The sequence below is a fragment of the Xenopus tropicalis genome, chromosome 6, assembly GCF_000004195.4.
Source record: "Xenopus tropicalis strain Nigerian chromosome 6, UCB_Xtro_10.0, whole genome shotgun sequence".
In the NCBI taxonomy this organism is placed as follows: Eukaryota; Metazoa; Chordata; class Amphibia; order Anura; family Pipidae; genus Xenopus; species Xenopus tropicalis.
Genome location: NC_030682.2, coordinates 1187836 through 1202391, shown reverse-complemented (window position 1 = coordinate 1202391; position 14556 = coordinate 1187836). Strand labels below are relative to the sequence as shown.

At 51.9% G+C, this 14556-nt stretch overlaps 1 protein-coding gene across 4 annotated transcripts in view; it reads right to left on the bottom strand.

The window, feature by feature from the left end:
- agap3 (ArfGAP with GTPase domain, ankyrin repeat and PH domain 3) overlaps window positions 1–14556 on the bottom strand; it is a 70764-nt gene that overhangs the window by 9245 nt on the left and 46963 nt on the right. For 3 of the 4 annotated variants that reach the window (XM_031903622.1, XM_031903620.1, XM_031903624.1), the window contains exons 11-13: window positions 10260–10389; window positions 5484–5618; window positions 1310–1471 (exon numbers count right to left, since the gene is read on the bottom strand). In XM_031903622.1, coding sequence (XP_031759482.1) covers window positions 1310–1471; window positions 5484–5618; window positions 10260–10389 — 427 coding nt within the window. The remainder of the gene's footprint in view (window positions 1–1309; window positions 1472–5483; window positions 5619–10259; window positions 10390–14556) is intronic. The other variant, XM_031903621.1, reaches the window with a different exon arrangement.

Below are 14556 nucleotides of genomic sequence, written 5' to 3'. Positions count from 1 at the left end.
ATTCCCACAGTACAGGTATGAGTAGATCCCCGCCATTCCCACAGTACAGGTATGAGTAGATCCCCGCCATTCCCACAGTACAGGTATGAGTAGATCCCCGCCATTCCCACAGTACAGGTATGAGTAGATCCCCGCCATTCCCACAGTACAGGTATGAGTAGATCCCCGCCATTCCCACAGTACAGGTATGAGTAGATCCCCGCCATTCCCACAGTACAGGTATGAGTAGATCCCCGCCATTCCCACAGTACAGGTATGAGTAGATCCCCGCCATTCCCACAGTACAGGTATGAGTAGATCCCCGCCATTCCCACAGTACAGGTATGAGTAGATCCCCGCCATTCCCACAGTACAGGTATGAGTAGATCCCCGCCATTCCCACAGTACAGGTATGAGTAGATCCCCGCCATTCCCACAGTACAGGTATGAGTAGATCCCCGCCATTCCCACAGTACAGGTATGAGTAGATCCCCGCCATTCCCACAGTACAGGTATGAGTAGATCCCCGCCATTCCCACAGTACAGGTATGAGTAGATCCCCGCCATTTCCCACAGTACAGGTATGAGTAGATCCCCGCCATTCCCACAGTACAGGTATGAGTAATCCCCCCCATTCCCACAGTACAGGTATGAGTAGATCCCCCCCATTCCCACAGTACAGGTATGAGTAGATCCCCCCCATTCCCACAGTACAGGTATGAGTAGATTTCCCCGCCATTTCCCACAGTACAGGTATGAGTAGATCCCCGCCATTCCCAACAGTACAGGTATGAGTAGATCCCCGCCATTCCCACAGTACAGGTATGAGTAGATCCCCGCCATTTCCCACAGTACAGGTATGAGTAGATCCCCGCCATTCCACAGTACAGGTATGAGTAGATCCCCGCCATTCCCACAGTACAGGTATGAGTAGATCCCCGCCATTCCCACAGTACAGGTATGAGTAAGTCCCGCCATTCCCACAGTACAGGTATGAGTAGATCCCCGCCATTCCCACAGTACAGGTATGAGTAGATCCCCGCCATTCCCACAGTACAGGTATGAGTAGATCCCCGCCATTCCCACAGTACAGGTATGAGTAGATCCCCGCCATTCCCACAGTACAGGTATGAGTAGATCCCTGCCTTTCCCACAGTACAGGTATGAGTAGATCCCTGCCATTCCCACAGTACAGGTATGAGTAGATCCCTGCCATTCCCACAGTACAGGTATGAGTAGATCCCTGCCATTCCCACAGTACAGGTATGAGTAGATCCCTGCCATTCCCACAGTACAGGTATGAGTAGATGTGGGATTAGCCAGGTCGTACCATCTCCTGGGCCAGGGTTGCCTTCTGAGCGGGGGGGGACACTGCTCTTTTTCCTGCGGTGCTTCTTTCGATTGGCATGAGGGGACGGTGGTGGATCCAGTCTAGGACTGGTGGTTCCTCCCAGGTTGGGAGCCAGACTGACAGAGTCATTGGGAGAGACACCTAAATGGGAGGAGACACACAGTGGTGTAACTAAATGTGAGAAGGGCCCCACAGTAAATTCACAGGGGACATTCGTGGTAGAACCTGAGGGACAGGGGAATGTGTTGGTGGAACCTGAGGGACAGGGGAAGGTGTTGATGAAACCTGAGGGACAGGGGAAGGTGTTGGTGAAACCTGAGGGACAGGGGAAGGTGTTGGTGGAACCTGAGGGACAGGGGAAGGTGTTGGTGGAACCTGAGGGACAGGGGAAGGTGTTGGTGGAACCTGAGGGACAGGGGAAGGTGTTGATGAAACATGAGGGACGGGAAGGTGTTGGTGGAACCTGAGGGACAGGGGAAGGTGTTGGTGGAACCTGTGGGACAGGGGAAGGTGTTGGTGGAACCTGAGGGACAGGGGACAATGTTGGTGGAACCTGAGGAACAGGGGAAGATGCTGGTGGAACCTGTGGGACAGGGGGTGATGTTGGTGGAACCTGAGGAACAGAAGAAGATGCTGGTGGAACCTGAGGAACAGGTGAAGATGTTGGTGGAACCTGTGGGACAGGGGAAGGTGTTGGTGGAACCTGAGGGACAGGGGACAATGTTGGTGGAACCTGAGGAACAGGGGAAGATGCTGGTGGAACCTGTGGGACAGGGGAAGGTGTTGGTGGAACCTGAGGGACAGGGGACAATGTTGGTGGAACCTGAGGAACAGGGGAAGATGCTGGTGGAACCTGTGGGACAGGGGGTGATGTTGGTGGAACCTGAGGAACAGAAGAAGATGCTGGTGGAACCTGAGGAACAGGTGAAGATGCTGGTGGAACCTGTGGGACAGGGGAAGGTGTTGGTGGAACCTGTGGGACAGGGGAAGGTGTTGGTGGAACCTGAGGAACAGGGGAAGGTGTTGGTGGAACCTGAGGAACAGGGGAAGGTGTTGGGGGAACCTGAGGAACAGGGGAAGGTGTTGGGGGAACCTGAGGGATAGGGGACAATGTTGGTGGAACCTGAGGGACAGGGGATGATGTGGGGGAACCTGAGGAACAGAAGAAGATGCTGGTGGAACCTGAGGGACAGGGGAAGATGTTGTGGGAACTTGACGGACAAGGGATGATGCTGGTGGAACCTGTGGGACAGGGGAAGGTGTTGGTGGAACCTGAGGGACAGGGGAAGATGCTGGTGGAACCTGTGGGACAGGGGAAGGTGTTGGTGGAACCTGTGGGACAGGGGAAGGTGTTGGTGGAACCTGTGGGACAGGGGAAGGTGTTGGTGGAACCTGAGGGACAGGGGAAGGTGTTGGGAACCTGAGGGACAGGGGAAGGTGTTGGGGGAACCTGAGGGACAGGGGAAGGTGTTGGTGGAACCTGAGGGACAGGGGACAATGTTGGTGGAACCTGAGGAACAGGGGAAGATGCTGGTGGAACCTGTGGGACAGGGGAAGGTGTTGGTGGAACCTGTGGGACAGGGGAAGGTGTTGGTGGAACCTGTGGGACAGGGGAAGATGCTGGTGGAACCTGAGGGACAGGGGAAGGTGTTGGGGGAACCTGAGGGACAGGGGAAGGTGTTGGTGGAACCTGAGGAACAGGAGAAGATGCTGGTGGAACCTGTGGGACAGGGGAAGATGTTGTGGGAACTTGATGGACAAGGGATGATGCTGGTGGAACCTGTAGGACAGGGGAAGGTGTTGGTGGAACCTGAGGGACAGGGGAAGATGTTGTGGGAACTTGACAGACAAGGGATGATGCTGGTGGAACCTGTAAGACAGGGGAAGGTGTTGGTGGAACCTGAGGGACAGGGGAAGGTGTTGGTGGAACCTGAGGGACAGGGGAAGGTGTTGGTGGAACCTGAGGGACAGGGGAAGGTGTTGGTGGAACCTGAGGAACAGGAGAAGATGCTGGTGGAACCTGTGGGACAGGGGAAGGTGCTGGTGGAACCTGAGGAACAGGGGAAGATGCCTTTGGCATTTTAACATCATAACAGTCCCTATTATAAAGCATGTATCCATTTATCAATTTTAATGCCCATAAATGTCACTATTTCTGACTAATATGCATTTATAAAGCACCAACATATTCTGCAGCGCTGTACAGCGGGTACAATACATAGTTACATATCGACTCATACAGAAGGTAAAATACTGCAATCTAATGCTCTTTGTAATTGGCTTGGACCAAAGCAGCAATTCTCTTGGGCACTCACATAGTTCCTACTAACATGGCTCCTAAAGGTACTAACATGGCTCCTAAAGGTACTAACATGGCTCCTAAAGGTACTAACATGGCTCCTAAAGGTACTAACATGGCTCCTAAAGGTACTAACATGGCTCCTAAAGGTACTAACATGGCTCCTAAAGGTACTAACATGGCTCCTGAAGGTACTAACATGGCTCCTAAAGGTACTTATATGGCTAGTGGAGGTACTGACATGGCTCCTGAAGGTACTAACATGGCTAGTGGAGGTACTAACATGGCTCCTAATGGTACTTATATGGCTCCTAATGGTACTTATATGGCTAGTGGAGGTACTAACATGGCTCCTGAAGGTACAAGTGGATCATGAAGGTACTAACATGACTCCTGAAGGTACAAGTGGGTCATGAAGGTACAAACATTGCTCCTGAAGGTACTAACATGGCTCTTAAAGGTACTTATTTGGCTAGTGGAGGTACTATCATGGCTCCTGAAGGTATACGTGGATCATGGAGGTACTAACATGGCTCCTGAAGGTATACGTGGATCATGGAGGTACTAACATGGCTCCTAAAGGTATACGTGGATCATGGAGGTACTAACATGACTCCTGAAGGTACACGTGGATCATGGAGGTACTAACATGGCTCCTGAAGGTATACGTGGATCATGGAGGTACTAACATGGCTCCTGGAAGTATACGTGGATCATGGAGGTACTAACATGACTCCTGAAGGTACACGTGGATCATGGAGGTACTAACATGACTCCTGAAGGTACACGTGGATCATGGAGGTACTAACATGACTCCTGAAGGTACACGTGGATCATGGAGGTACTAACATGGCTCCTGAAGGTACACGTGGATCATGGAGGTACTAACATGGCTCCTGAAGGTACAGGTGGATCATGGAGGTACTAACATGACTCCTGAAGGTACACGTGGATCATGGAGGTACTAACATGGCTCCTGAAGGTACAGGTGGATCATGGAGGTACTAACATGGCTCCTGAAGGTACAGGTGGATCATGGAGGTACTAACATGGCTCCTGAAGGTACACGTGGATCATGGAGGTACTAACATGGCTCCTGAAGGTACAGGTGGATCATGGAGGTACTAACATGGCTCCTGAAGGTACACGTGGATCATGGAGGTACTAACATGACTCCTGAAGGTACACGTGGATCATGGAGGTACTAACATGGCTCCTGAAGGTACACGTGGATCATGGAGGTACTAACATGGCTCCTGAAGGTACACGTGGATCATGGAGGTACTAACATGACTCCTGAAGGTACACGTGGATCATGGAGGTACTAACATGACTCCTGAAGGTACACGTGGATCATGGAGGTACTAACATGGCTCCTGAAGGTACACGTGGATCATGGAGGTACTAACATGGCTCCTGAAGGTACACGTGGATCATGGAGGTACTAACGTAAACAGCTCATGATATTAAAGTAATGTTACTGGGGTAACAGCGCGGCTACAGACAAGCTTAGGGACAGGCACTAGAGGGGGAGACAGGTATTTTGGGTTCCACCCTACTAAATATCCTTACTAGGTGTTATTTGCTCCAAATATGAGAAGCGAAATGGACTGGAGCTGCGGCATGAAAATATATATATATATATACACAGTATATATACCCCCTATTGTAAAATATAAGGATATAAGTCACGAGGAGTTCTATGTCCATATAAAGTGCCTGGGATGTTGCACAGCCTTGGGGACAGGAGTAGAGACGTCTATCAACTCTGTCTCATGTCTCTTTTAGGCTAAAATCTCCCTTACAGGGACTCCCACTAATTCAACCAATTGGGCGGTGAGTAGAGACACTTACTGGTAGCGCCGTCTCCCCACTGCTCCCCACTGCACACAGAGAAGGAGCGCTGCGTCAGGACTCCCCCATCTCCTTTCCCGCTGAATGCCGATAGGCTAAGCCCGCTGAGAGAGCGCTCCGAGGGAAGAGCAGAACCTGCACACAATGAAACAGAGAGCTTTATACAATGAGAGAAACTGCCCCAGTAGGGCATTGGGGGTTACACAGTTATACGGGGGGTTACACAGCGGTACAGACAGTTATACGGGGGGTTACACAGCGGTACAGACAGTTATACGGGGGGTTACACAGCGGTACAGACAGTTATACGGGGGGTTACACAGCGGTACGGACAGTTATACGGGGTTTACACAGCGGTACAGACAGTTATACGGGGGGTTACACAGCGGTACAGACAGTTATAGGAGTTACATAGCGGTACAGACAGTTATAGGGGGGTTACACAGCGGTACAGACAGTTATACGGGGGGTTACACAGCGGTACAGACAGTTATATGGGGGGTTACACAGCGGTACAGTTATACGGGGGTTACATAGCGGTACAGACAGTTATACGGGGGGTTACACAGCGGTACAGACAGTTATACGGGTACACAGCGGTACAGACAGTTATACGGGGTTACATAGCGGTACAGTTATACGGGGGGTTACACAGCGGTACAGACAGTTATACGGGGGTTACACAGCGGTACAGACAGTTATACGGTGGGGTTACACAGCGGTACAGACAGTTATACGGGGGGTTACACAGCGGTACAGACAGTTATACGGGGGGTTACACAGCGGTACAGACAGTTATACGGGTTACACAGCGGTACAGACAGTTATACGGGGGTTATACAGCGGTACAGACAGTTACACGGGGGGTTACATGGCAGTACAGACAGTTATACGGGGTACATGGCAGTACAGACAGTTATACGGGGGGTTACACAGCCGTACAGTTATACGGGGGGTTACACAGCGGTACAGACAGTTACACGGGGTTACACAGCGGTACAGACAGTTATACGGGGGGTTACACAGCGGTACAGACAGTTACACGGGGTACACAGCGGTACAGACAGTTATACGGGGGTTACATAGCGGTACAGTTATACGGGGGTTACACAGCGGTACAGGCAGTTATACGGGGGGTTACATAGCGGTACAGTTATACGGGGGTTTAACAGCGGTACAGGCAGTTATACGGGGGGTTACATAGCGGTACAGTTATACGGGGGTACACAGCGGTACAGACAGTTATACGGGGGGTTACATAGCGGTACAGTTATACGGGTGGTTACATAGCGGTACAGTTATACGGGGGTTATACAGCGGTACAGACAGTTATACGGGGGTTACACAGCGGTACAGGCAGTTATACGGGGTTACATAGCGGTACAGTTATACGGGGGGTTACACAGCGGTACAGGCAGTTATACGGGGGGTTACATAGCGGTACAGTTATACGGGGGGTTACATAGCGGTACAGTTATACGGGGGGTTATACAGCGGTACAGACAGTTATACGGGGGGTTACATGGCAGTACAGACAGTTATACGGGGGGTTACATGGCAGTACAGACAGTTATACGGGGGGTTACACAGCGGTACAGACAGTTATACGGGGGTTACACAGCGGTACAGACAGTTATACGGGGGTTACACAGCGGTACAGACAGTTATACCCAGGGGGTTACACAGCGGTACAGACAGTTATACGGGGGGTTATACAGCGGTACAGACAGTTACACGGGGGTTACATAGCGGTACAGTTATACGGGGGGTTACACAGCGGTACAGGCAGTTATACGGGGGGTTACATAGCGGTACAGTTATACGGGGGGTTACACAGCGGTACAGTTATACGGGGTTACATAGCGGTACAGTTATACGGGGGGTTATACAGCGGTACAGACAGTTATACGGGGGGTTACATGGCAGTACAGACAGTTATACGGGGGTTACATGGCAGTACAGACAGTTATACGGGGGGGTACACAGCGGTACAGACAGTTATACGGGGGGTTACACAGCGGTACAGACAGTTATACGGGGGGTTACACAGCGGTACAGACAGTTATACCGGGGGGTTACACAGCGGTACAGACAGTTATACGGGGGGTTATACAGCGGTACAGACAGTTACACGGGGTTACATGGCAGTACAGACAGTTATACGGGTTACATGGCAGTACAGACAGTTATACGGGGGGTTACACAGCGGTACAGTTATACGGGGGTTACACAGCGTACAGACAGTTACAACGGGGTTACACAGCGGTACAGACAGTTATACGGGGGGTTACATAGCGGTACAGTTATACGGGGGTTACACAGCGGTACAGACAGTTATACGGGGGGTTACATAGCGGTACAGTTATACGGGGGTTACACAGCGGTACAGGCAGTTATACGGGGGGTTACATAGCGGTACAGTTATACGGGGGGTTACACAGCGGTACAGGCAGTTATACGGGGGGTTACATAGTACGGGGGGTTACACAGCGGTACAGACAGTTATACGGGGCGTTACATAGCGGTACAGTTATACGGGGGGTTACATAGCGGTACAGTTATACGGGGGTTATACAGCGGTACAGACAGTTATACGGGGGGTTATACAGCGGTACAGACAGTTATACGGGGGGTTACATGGCAGTACAGACAGTTATACGGGGGTTACATGGCAGTACAGACAGTTATACGGGGGGTTACACAGCGCGTACAGACAGTTATACGGGGAGTTACACAGCAGTACAGACAGTTATACGGGGGTTCATGGCAGTACAGACAGTTATACGGGGGGTTACACAGCAGTACAGACAGTTATACGGGGGTTACACAGCAGTACAGACAGTTATACGGGGGTTACACAGCGGTACAGTTTATACGGGGGGTTACACAGCGGTACAGACAGTTATACGGGGTTACACAGCGTTACAGACAGTTATACGGGGTTACACAGCGGTACAGACAGTTATACGGGGGGTTACACAGCGGTACAGACAGTTATACGGGGGTTACATAGCGGTACAGTTATACGCGGGTTACACAGCGGTACAGACAGTTATACGGGGGGTTACACACGGTACAGGCAGTTATACGGACGGGTTACATAGCGGTACAGACAGTTATATGGGGGGTTACACAGCACAGACAGTTATACAGGGGTTACACAGCGGTACAGTTATACGGGGGTACACAGCGGTACAGGCAGTTATACGGGGGGTTACACAGCGGTACAGACAGTTATACGGGTTACACAGCGGTACAGACAGTTATACGGGGGTTACACAGACAGTTATACGGGGGGTTACACAGCGGTACAGACAGTTATACGGGGGTTACACAGCGGTACAGTTATACAGGGGGTTACACAGCGGTACAGACAGTTATACGGGGGGTTACATAGCGGTACAGTTATACGGGGGTTACACAGCGGTACAGGCAGTTATACGGGGGGTTACACAGCGGTACAGACAGTTATACGGGGGGTTACACAGCGGTACAGTTATACGGGGGGTTACACAGCGGTACAGACAGTTATACGGGGGGGTTACACAGCGGTACAGACAGTTATACGGGGGGTTACACAGCGGTACAGACAGTTATACGGGGGGTTACAGTTATAAGGGGGGTTACACAGCGGTACAGACAGTTATACGGGGGGTTACACAGCGGTACAGTTATACGGGGGTTACACAGCGGGGGTAACAGGGTACAGTTATTACGGGGGTAAGGGAAGTTTACGGGGTACATAGCGGTACAGTTATACGGGGGGTTACATGGCAGTACAGACAGTTATACGGGGGGTTACACAGCGGTACAGACAGTTATACGGGGGGTTACACAGCGGTACAGACAGTTATACGGGGGGTTACACAGCGGTACAGACAGTTATACGGGGGGTTACACAGCGGTACAGGACAGTTATACGGGGGGGGGTTACATAGCGGTACAGTTATACGGGGGGTTACACAGCGGTACAGACAGTTATACGGGGGGTTACACAGCGGTACAGACAGTTATACGGGGGGTTACACAGAGAGAGCGCAGTTATACAGAGAGACTGCTTGGCAGGGGGAAGGGGAGAGTACAAGGAGCAGAGATCACTCGACATTAGACACTCGCTGTGGGGGGAGATGGCAGGTAATAGGCCTCATTATCTCTGAGATTGTACAATCAGTGCCTGTGTAATTGTCGAATTTGATGCTAATGATTAATGAATTAAACATGTGCCATCAATTAGTCCTAGGAGAATAATTCTGCATAAAGCAGCGGGTAATGTAATTACTGAAACATCCATAACGAGCTGCGACATCCTCCCGTCAGGATCCCATCAGCAACAGCAAGAGACAGGGGGGCAACACACTGGGGGAAAGTACTAGAGAGAGCGCACTTACCCAGCATTCTATCTGCTATCGTTCCAGGGGTACCCAGGGCATTAATACCCACTCACCCCAAATCCCCCCCTAACTGGCCTTCACGCTGGGCCCCCTTAGCCCATAACAAGGTTACAGATATATAGAAACATTGGGGTAACAGTCACCCCGCTATAGTTCCAGGGGTACCCAGGGCACAAATAAGCACTCACCCCAAATCCCCCCCAACTGGCCTTCAGGCTGGGCCCCCTTAGCCCATAACAAGGTTACAGATATATAGAAACATTGGGGTAACAGTCACCCCGCTATAGTTCCAGGGGTACCAGGGCACAAATAAACCCCATCTTCCCCTAATTGCCCCTCCCATAGGTAGGAGACAGTAAGCAGATACAAGGGGGTGGGGCAGTACCTGTTGGTGCAGATGACTGGCTTCCTACTGCAGGGGTCCCACTTGTGGCCCTTGGGGGTCTCTTTCCAGGAATTTTAACGGTGGTGCGGAGAAGATCAATTTGTTTGCCATGAATGTTCTGCATATAATCCTGCGCAGGGGACAGAGCCATGTTGGTTATTTGGGTTCTGCAGCATCGTAGCGCTGAGTAAGGATAGTATATCCTCCAGAAAAAGGGTTAGTATGGGGAGGGGCTGGAGTTAGTATGGGGAGGGTTAGAGTTAGTATGGGGAGGGGTTAGAGTTAGTATGGGGAGGGGTTAGAGTTAGTATGGGGAGGGGTTAGAGTTAGTATGGGGAGGGGCTGGAGTTAGTATGGGGAGGGTTAGAGTTAGTATGGGGAGGGTTAGAGTTAGTATGGGGAGGGGTTAGAGTTAGTATGGGGAGGGGTTAGAGTTAGTATGGGGAGGGGCTGGAGTTAGTATGGGGAGGGTTAGAGTGAGTATGGGGAGGGGTTAGAGTTAGTATGGGGAGGGGTTAGAGTTAGTATGGGGAGGGGTTAGAGATAGTATGGGGAGGGGTTAGAGTTAGTATGGGGAGGGGTTAGAGTTAGTATGGGGAGGGGTTAGAGTTAGTATGGGGAGGGGCTGGAGTTAGTATGGGGAGGGTTAGAGTTAGTATGGGGAGGGTTAGAGTTAGTATGGGGAGGGGTTGGAGTGAGTATGGGGAGGGGCTGGAGTTAGTATGGGGAGGGTTAGAGTGAGTATGGGAGGGGTTAGAGTTAGTATGGGGAGGGGTTAGAGTTAGTATGGGGAGGGGTTAGAGATAGTATGGGGAGGGGTTAGAGTGAGTATGGGGAGGGTTAGAGTTAGTATGGGGAGGGTTAGAGTTAGTATGGGGAGGGGTTAGAGTTAGTATGGGGAGGGGTTAGAGTTAGTATGGGGAGGGGTTAGAGTGAGTATGGGGAGGGGTTAGAGTGAGTATGGGGAGGGGTTGGAGTTAGTATGGGGAGGGGCTGGAGTTAGTATGGGGAGGGCAGAGTTAGTATGGGGAGGGTTAGAGTTAGTATGGGGAGGGGTTAGAGTTAGTATGGGGAGGGGTTAGAGTTAGTATGGGGAGGGGTTAGAGTTAGTATGGGGAGGGTTAGAGTTAGTATGGGAGGGGTTAGAGTTAGTATGGGAGGGGTTAGAGTTAGTATGGGGAGGGTTAGAGTTAGTGTGAGTATGGAGAGGGGTTGGAGTGAGTATGGGGAGGGGTTGGAGTGAGTATGGGGAGGGGTTGGAGTGAGTATGGGGAGGGGTTAGAGTGAGTATGGGAGGGGTTAGAGTGAGTATGGGGAGGGGTTAGAGTGAGTATGGGGAGGGTAGAGTTACTATGGGGAGGGGTTAGAGTTAGTTTGGGAGGGGTTAGATGTGAGTATGGGGAGGGGTTAGAGTGAGTATGGGGAGGGGTTGGAGTGAGTATGGGGGAGGGTTGGGGAGGGGTTGGAGTGAGTATGGGGAGGGGTTAGAGTGAGTATGGGGAGGGGTTAGAGTGAGTATGGGGAGGGGTTAGAGTGAGTATGGGGAGGGGTTAGAGTGAGTATGGGGAGGGTTAGAGTGAGTATGGGAAGGGGTTAGAGTGAGTATGGGGAGGGGTTAGAGTGAGTATGGGGAGGGGTTAGAGTTACTATGGGGAGGGGTTAGAGTTACTATGGGGAGGGGTTAGAGTTAGTTTGGGGAGGGGTTAGAGTGAGTATGGGGAGGGGTTAGAGTGAGTATGGGGAGGGGTTAGAGTGAGTATGGGGAGGGGTTAGAGTGAGTATGGGGAGGGGTTAGAGTGAGTATGGGGAGGGGTTAGAGTGAGTATGGGGTGGGGTTAGAGTGAGTATGGGGAGGGGTTGGAGTTAGTATGGGGAGGGGTTAGAGTTAGTATGGGGAGGGGTTAGAGTTAGTGTGAGTATGGAGAGGGGTTGGAGTTAGTGTGAGTATGGAGAGGGGTTGGAGTTAGTGTGAGTATGGGGAGGGGTTGGAGTGAGTATGGGGAGGGGTTGGAGTGAGTATGGGGAGGGGTTGGAGTGAGTATGGGGAGGGGTTGGAGTGAGTATGGGGAGGGGTTAGAGTGAGTATGGGGAGGGGTTATAGTGAGTATGGGGAGGGGTTAGAGTGAGTATGGGGAGGGGTTAGAGTGAGTATGGGGAGGGGTTAGAGTGAGTATGGGGAGGGGTCAGAGTTAGTATGGGGAGGGGTTAGAGTTAGTATGGGGAGGGGTTAGAGTTAGTATGGGGAGGGGTTAGAGTATTACTGGGCTGAGTAATAAATTCCCAAAATTCTGCATGTGATAAATACATAATAATTTGGGATGAATGATCAATCCCCACTCACTCCGGCCAAGTACTAAATCCCCACTCACTCCGGCCAAGTACTAAATCCCCACTCACTCCGGCCAAGTACTAAATCCCCACTCACTCCGGCCAAGTACTAAATCCCCACTCACTCCGGCCAAGTACTAAATCCCCACTCACTCCGGCCAAGTACTAAATCCCCACTCACTCCGGCCAAGTACTAAATCCCCACTCACTCCGGCCAAGTACTAAATCCCCACTCACTCCGGCCAAGTACTAAATCCCCACTCACTCCGGCCAAGTACTAAATCCCCACTCACAAGGAAGAGTGTGTATGATTGAGAAAAGAGGGAGCGGTTAATGACAGTGGGTGGGGTTACAGAGAAGGGGCTGAAGGGTTAATGACAGCAGTGGGAGGGGTTACAGTGAAGGGGCTGAAGGGTTAGTGATAGCACTGGGAGGGGTTACAGTGAAGGGGCTGAAGGGTTAGGGATAGCAGTGGGAGGGGTTACAGAGAAGGGGCTGAAGGGTTAGTGACAGCAGTGGGAGGGGTTACAGAGAAGGGGCTGAAGGGTTAGTGATAGCAGTGGGAGGGGTTACAGAGAAGGGGCTGAAGGGTTAGTGATAGCAGTGGGAGGGGTTACAGAGAAGGGGCTGAAGGGTTAGGAGTGGGAGGGTAAGCAGGGTGAGGTGGAGCAGGGGGGGTTACAGAGAAGGGCTGAAGGGTTAGGGATAGCAGTGGAGGGTTACAGTGAGGGCTGAAGGGTTAGTGACAGCAGTGGAGGGTTACAGAGAAGGGGCTGAAGGGTTAGGGATAGCAGTGGGAGGGGTTACAGAGAAGGGGCTGAAGGGTTAGTGATAGCAGTGGGAGGGGTTACAGTGAAGGGGCTGAAGGGTTAGTGATAGCAGTGGGAGGGGTTACAGAGAAGGGGCTGAAGGGTTAGTGATAGCAGTGGGAGGGGTTACAGTGAAGGGGCTGAAGGGTTAGTGATAGCAGTGGGAGGGGTTACAGAGAAGGGGCTGAAGGGTTAGGGATAGCAGTGGGAGGGGTTACAGAGAAGGGGCTGAAGGGTTAGTGACAGCAGTGGGAGGGGTTACAGAGAAGGGGCTGAAGGGTTAGTGACAGCAGTGGGAGGGGTTACAGAGAAGGGGCTGAAGGGTTAGTGATAGCAGTGGGAGGGGTTACAGAGAAGGGGCTGAAGGGTTAGTGATAGCAGTGGGAGGGGTTACAGTGAAGGGGCTGAAGGGTTAGTGATAGCAGTGGGAGGGGTTACAGTGAAGGGCTGAAGGGTTAGTGATAGCAGTGGGAGGGGTTACAGTGAAGGGCTGAAGGGTTAATGACAGCAGTGGGAGGGGTTACAGAGAAGGGGCTGAAGGGTTAGTGATAGCAGTGGGAGGGGTTACAGTGAAGGGCTGAAGGGTTAGTGACAGCAGTGGGAGGGGTTACAGTGAAGGGGCTGAAGGGTTAGTGATAGCAGTGGGAGGGGTTACAGTGAAGGGGCTGAAGGGTTAGTGATAGCAGTGGGAGGGGTTACAGTGAAGGGGCTGAAGGGTTAGTGATAGCAGTGGGAGGGGTTACAGTGAAGGGGCTGAAGGGTTAGTGATAGCAGTGGGGAGGGGTTACAGTGAAGGGGCTGAAGGGTTAGTGATAGCAGTGGGAGGGGTTACAGTGAAGGGGCTGAAGGGTTAGTGATAGCAGTGGGAGGGGTTACAGAGAAGGGGCTGAAGGGTTAGTGATAGCAGTGGGGAGGGGTTACAGTGAAGGGGCTGAAGGGTTAGTGACAGCAGTGGGAGGGGTTACAGTGAAGGGGCTGAAGGGTTAGTGATAGCAGTGGGAGGGGTTACAGAGAAGGGGCTGAAGGGTTAGTGACAGCAGTGGGAGGGGTTACAGAGAAGGGGCTGAAGGGTTAGTGATAGCAGTGGGAGGGGTTACAGTGAAGGGGCTGAAGGGTTAGTGATAGCAGTGGGAGGGGTTACAGTGAAGGGGCTGAAGGGT